A 4,961-nucleotide genomic window follows, 5' to 3' on the forward strand; every position below is an offset into this window, starting at 1 on the left:
ATCCCACAAAAAAAGAGGAACAAAACGATTTTTCGCCCGCGACAGTAGTTACCAGTAGTTTATGAAGAGTAATTTTTAACACATTCACTTTTATTGACCGTATTATTCATATGAACCTTTTTAATTTATGTAAAATCCATGAATTATATAAACTTATTTGCACGATTTCAATGTTTCTCAATGCAATAAAAATATGTTTTTACAATACTTATTCAACTAAAATGATAATTATGTTGCGGTCTCTCTTAAACAAATAAACATGTTTTTTGTTGACATAATTAAATTAAAAGTATCCTTACTTATTTTGGCCTAACAAAAGTAATTTTAAATAACAAAGAATTATTAGCTTTTTCTATATATAAATTATCATTTGTCATTCTCAACTAACTTCTATGTACTCAATTACGTTGTATTTTTGTTGTTTCTATCAATTTTTTTAAGAGAAGCTTCAATTAAGTTTTAAATAATAATAGAACCGATTTTTTGTGTGTGGAAAATGCCTCTTTTATTCTAAGAAATAGAAAATCGCATAAGTACAGGATGTAATAACCTCTCTCCGTTGACTATTCACCTTTATATATCTCACACGAATTTTCATCTTTTCATATAATTAAAACTATTTCCACATCAAATTTAAATTCTTTTATTCTTCATATCCACAATGAAGGTGACTTCATCTCCAAGAATTCACAAAACTCTTGCGGCAATTTTCTTCATTATTTTCTTTTCCCACAATCCAGTGGAGGGTCGAGGTTTTTTATATGCATTACTTTTTTTTGCCCTAATCCTTATTTTTTCTTATATACATCTATATTCCAATGATTAAAATTAAAAATTCTTATACAATTATAGGAAAAGCACCACAAGTGGTAAACAGAAACTCGTTTCCACAAGATTTTTTGTTTGGTGTTGGAACATCTGCTCTACAGGTGAAAATATATTATCGAATATCTCAATCATAATATATATATATATATATATATATATATATAATTTAATTTCTCTATGTCTCTCTTTTACATGTTATTATTATTGAATATAGATAGAAGGATCAGCTCATGAAGGAGGGAGAGGACCAAGTGTTTGGGATTCAATATTTATGAGTGAAAAAGGTAGAAAATAAATTTGTTAATTCATTTGGATATTCTAGGGTTATTTTACAAATTTCTAAGATATTATTTAAATAATCAAGTATTTATCAGTGAATTAACACTTTAAAATGCTAATTAACTTTGTGTATACTAACTTTTTTTAGCAGCAGCAACGATTAAGGATATTGATAAGTGCGGTACAATGATAGACCATTATAAGCGATATAGCGTAAGAACAAAAATTATTGTGATTTATTCTAGAAGGTTTTATATTTAGGGAAGGAGGTAATAATTTCATTCATTTATTTATATTTTTTGAATAATTTTGCAGGACGATGTGAAACTTTTAAAGAAACTTGGTATAAACTCTTACCGATTTTCTATTGCATGGAGTAGAATATTTCCCGGTAATTTATTTTATTTTATTTGTATTGAAATAAAATAAAATAGCTAAATTAATTAATTAATTAATTAATTAATTGCTAATTTTTCTCTTTATTTTTAAAACCATCTAGATGGAACCTTAGAAGGCGGTGTAAATCAAGAAGGCATAGACTTCTATAACAAGTTGATCGATGAATTACTTGCTAATGGTATGAATTTAGAAATCACATTAAAAATAAATTCACAAACTAATTTTTTTCTTATTATGATAACATCATATTAATTCTAAAATTTTGATGTATTTGTATGTAGGCATCACACCTTTTGTTACAATTTTGCACTTTGATTATCCACTAAGCCTTTTTACTAAAGGAGGCTTCTTGAATCCATCTATTATGTAAGGAAATTTCACTATTATGCTTAACAAAAATATTATAAATTTTACATTATTCTCGTATTGATTATTTGATTTTTTTTATAAAAAAATTCAGAAAACATTTCAAGGATTATAGTGATGTTTTATTCAAGGCTTATGGAGATCGTGTAAAACATTGGACTACATTCAACGAGTTAGAAATCACGGCGATATTTAATTATATGCATGGTTTTGATATTCCTATTCCAGAAAATTGCCAAATTACTAAAGAATGCAGAGATGTTTATACTTTGATGCATATATGCATCCTTTCCCATGGTGAATCTGTTAAGTTATACAGAGAAAAATATCAGGTATAATTTCTTTTTTCTTACACTAATTTGTTAGTATTATTATTGTCTCATGAAAAAAATTAATAGCATCCAATTTAATGAAAAAATGGATAAATTAAATTCTTATTAATTATTTTATAAAATGTTGAAGGCAAAACAAGGTGGAGAAATTGGAATTGTTTTGTCCATTGAAGATTATATTCCATTCAGTAGAAAACCAGAGGATGTAGCTGCAACTGTAAGGCTTAGGGATTTTTCTACAGGATGGTTAGTAATATATTTAATTTATATACACTGATAATATAAAATAATTTTATACATATTATAATTAAATTCATAATTTATTCCATATACTCTATTAATTTTTCTTTGTTAATATTTATTATATGCACTTAATTTTTTTTTTAATATAACAACAGGATTTTGGATCCATTATTTAATGGTGATTATCCTACAAGCATGAAGGAGCTAGTGAGAGATAGGCTTCCAAAGTTCACTGAAGAGGAAAAGAGATTAATCAAAGGAAGTTTAGATTTTATTGGAATAAATTATTATAGATCTTTTTTTGGTAAAGATGAACCAAACAAATTTCTTATTAAGGGTTTGGACAATTATGATTCTTTGGCAATAAAACAAGGCAGGTCTTATTTTTCACAATAAATTTTAATTTACTTAAAATATTCTCAATAAAAATACCAACATGATTTTACTAATTTATTTTTTTGTCTACTTTGTATTTCAGTATTTAATGACGAGGGAACAATATTGGGAATACGGGTGAGATAACTAATTGATTTAAGAAGGTTTTACACAAATTAATATTACTATTATTATTATTGTTATATTTTTTATAATTAATGTTTTAAAATTTGTAGGATAATGCAACAATGAGCTTTGTAAATCCACAGGGATTATACAATGTCTTAGTATTCTTGAAGAAAACATATAATAACCCTAAGATCTACATTACTGAAAATGGTTAGGGCATATTATTAAAAAATTATAAAGAATACATTTTTGATTAATTAAGTTTGATTAATCTAACTAATATTGTTTGAAATTCTCTTTAATATCATAGGTATTGCTTCAGGAACAATTTCACAGCCATTGAAAGACAAACATCGCATGGATTATATTGCAACACATATAAATTATGTGAAACGAGCACTTGAGTAAGTTATTATTTTTACTACATCGTGTTTTAATGCATTATGATTTTGGTTAAAAGATCGAAATTATTTTACTTATTTTTTTATAAATGTACAGTGCTGGAGTAAATGTTAAAGGATTCTTTGTGTGGTCTGCATTTGATACTTTTGAATTTCATCAAGGTTTTTCTGACAAATGGGGGCTCATATATATTGATTTTGCTAATAATCTCAGACGTGTGCCAAAACAATCTGCTAGATGGTACAGATGGTTTCTCACAGGAAATAGAAACTTTGTTTAGTTGCAAAGTCAGAATTCATAAACACCATTGTTAGATGAAGTCTCATGATCGGAAAAGAAAATATTGAAAATGTTATTGAGAATGTATTTTATTAATTATTTATAGAAAAATAGAGCCACTTTCATTCAATAAAATTTATTATCGTTATTTTGGAGTCCTTGAAGTTTATTAATAATACTTTTCATTGGAAAATTTACTATTTGAATGTAATTGTATTTTTATTAAGATAGTGTGATAAGGTCATACATAAGTACAAAAAAAATAAAAATAAATAAAGGAATGTGAGATATTGTTTTATAATTAAGTTTAATGGTAGATTTTGGCAAGCTCATGTTAAAATTCCTTATGAAAGATTAAATTGATGATATCACGATCAAATTTAATTTCTGTTTTGTTTTACTAACATAACTTTTTTAAAAGATAATAAAAAAATAACATAGTATATATGTCCTTCAAATATTTTTTTACAATGTTGAGGATGTTAATGAAGTAAGATTTACCGGTGATACTCACTTCATATATGATATGTATGGTTGGCTTACTAGCTGCTCTATTTGTAGTAAATAAATAAGCAAACTTTCAAATGAATATATCTGTGAAAACCATTTGAGTTTATTGTGTTTCCTAATTCATTCATAATTTAGAGTTTAATATGATACATCTGACATGTGAATTGGGGCCATTTCGTATGAATGATATTTTAACAATGTATAAAAATATATAATTTCATTGACTCTTGAAGTTAAATAATCCTTCGTAGTAAGAATTGTTAAAAAAAATTATAAATGCATGTTATCATAAATAGTACTAGTATGTTGTTTAAAAATCAAAATGATTTTTTACCTTCTATAGTAAAACTTAATTTCACTAAATTTCAATGTAAATAATCATTTATAATTGAAAAAAGTTAATATCACTTTCAAAGAGAAATATTAAATTCTAGTTTTTGTTTATATTTTCATTACAATGTTCATATCTTCATTATATTTATAAACAAATTAAATTTATTTTTTACTCGGGTCTGATTAAAGAAATATTATGTTTTTTTAAGTGGATTTAAAGAAACATGTATTTCAAAATAATGTTAACAAGATTTCTCTTTATCTTTAAGGGAAAGAAAATAGGATGATCCCAAATTTACTTAACTTTGTTGTAAAATAAATGTATAAAAGATTTAAAAAGAATGTACCTAGTGTGGTGGAAAATTTATGAACTCACTTAATTAATCAAAAAAATTATGGCCGTTGAAATAAGATAAATATGATGAACACATCCAATCTTAAAGTATAAGAGTTGAGAAGCATTGCTCCAACTGAATTGTAGCTGCT

The 4,961-nt window shown here is 25.3% G+C and overlaps 1 protein-coding gene across 1 annotated transcript; it reads left to right on the forward strand.

Moving 5' to 3' along the window:
- The first annotated feature begins 661 nt into the window (after positions 1–661).
- LOC131623823 (furostanol glycoside 26-O-beta-glucosidase-like) lies at positions 662–3,680 on the forward strand. Its single transcript, XM_058894831.1, has 14 exons — positions 662–752; positions 853–929; positions 1,043–1,112; positions 1,262–1,320; positions 1,423–1,498; positions 1,607–1,684; positions 1,788–1,872; positions 1,967–2,204; positions 2,335–2,450; positions 2,603–2,820; positions 2,926–2,960; positions 3,059–3,161; positions 3,262–3,355; positions 3,450–3,680. The coding sequence occupies exons 1-14, from the start codon at positions 662–664 to the stop codon at positions 3,631–3,633; spliced, it is 1,524 nt and encodes a 507-aa protein (XP_058750814.1). The 3' UTR covers positions 3,634–3,680.
- Positions 3,681–4,961: the final 1,281 nt, after the last annotated feature.

The sequence above is a fragment of the Vicia villosa genome, unplaced genomic scaffold, assembly GCF_029867415.1.
Source record: "Vicia villosa cultivar HV-30 ecotype Madison, WI unplaced genomic scaffold, Vvil1.0 ctg.000081F_1_1, whole genome shotgun sequence".
Taxonomy (NCBI): Eukaryota; Viridiplantae; Streptophyta; class Magnoliopsida; order Fabales; family Fabaceae; genus Vicia; species Vicia villosa.

Excerpts from the sequence above, each read along its gene's own strand:
- LOC131623823 (XM_058894831.1), top strand. The coding sequence starts at position 662 with ATGAAGGTGACTTCATCTCCAAGAATTCACAAAACTCTTGCGGCAATT. Across the intron at positions 1,113-1,261 it reads AATATTTATGAGTGAAAAAG|CAACGATTAAGGATATTGAT; the intron begins GTAGAAAATAAA and ends TTTTAGCAGCAG. Across the intron at positions 1,499-1,606 it reads ATGGAGTAGAATATTTCCCG|ATGGAACCTTAGAAGGCGGT; the intron begins GTAATTTATTTT and ends AAAACCATCTAG.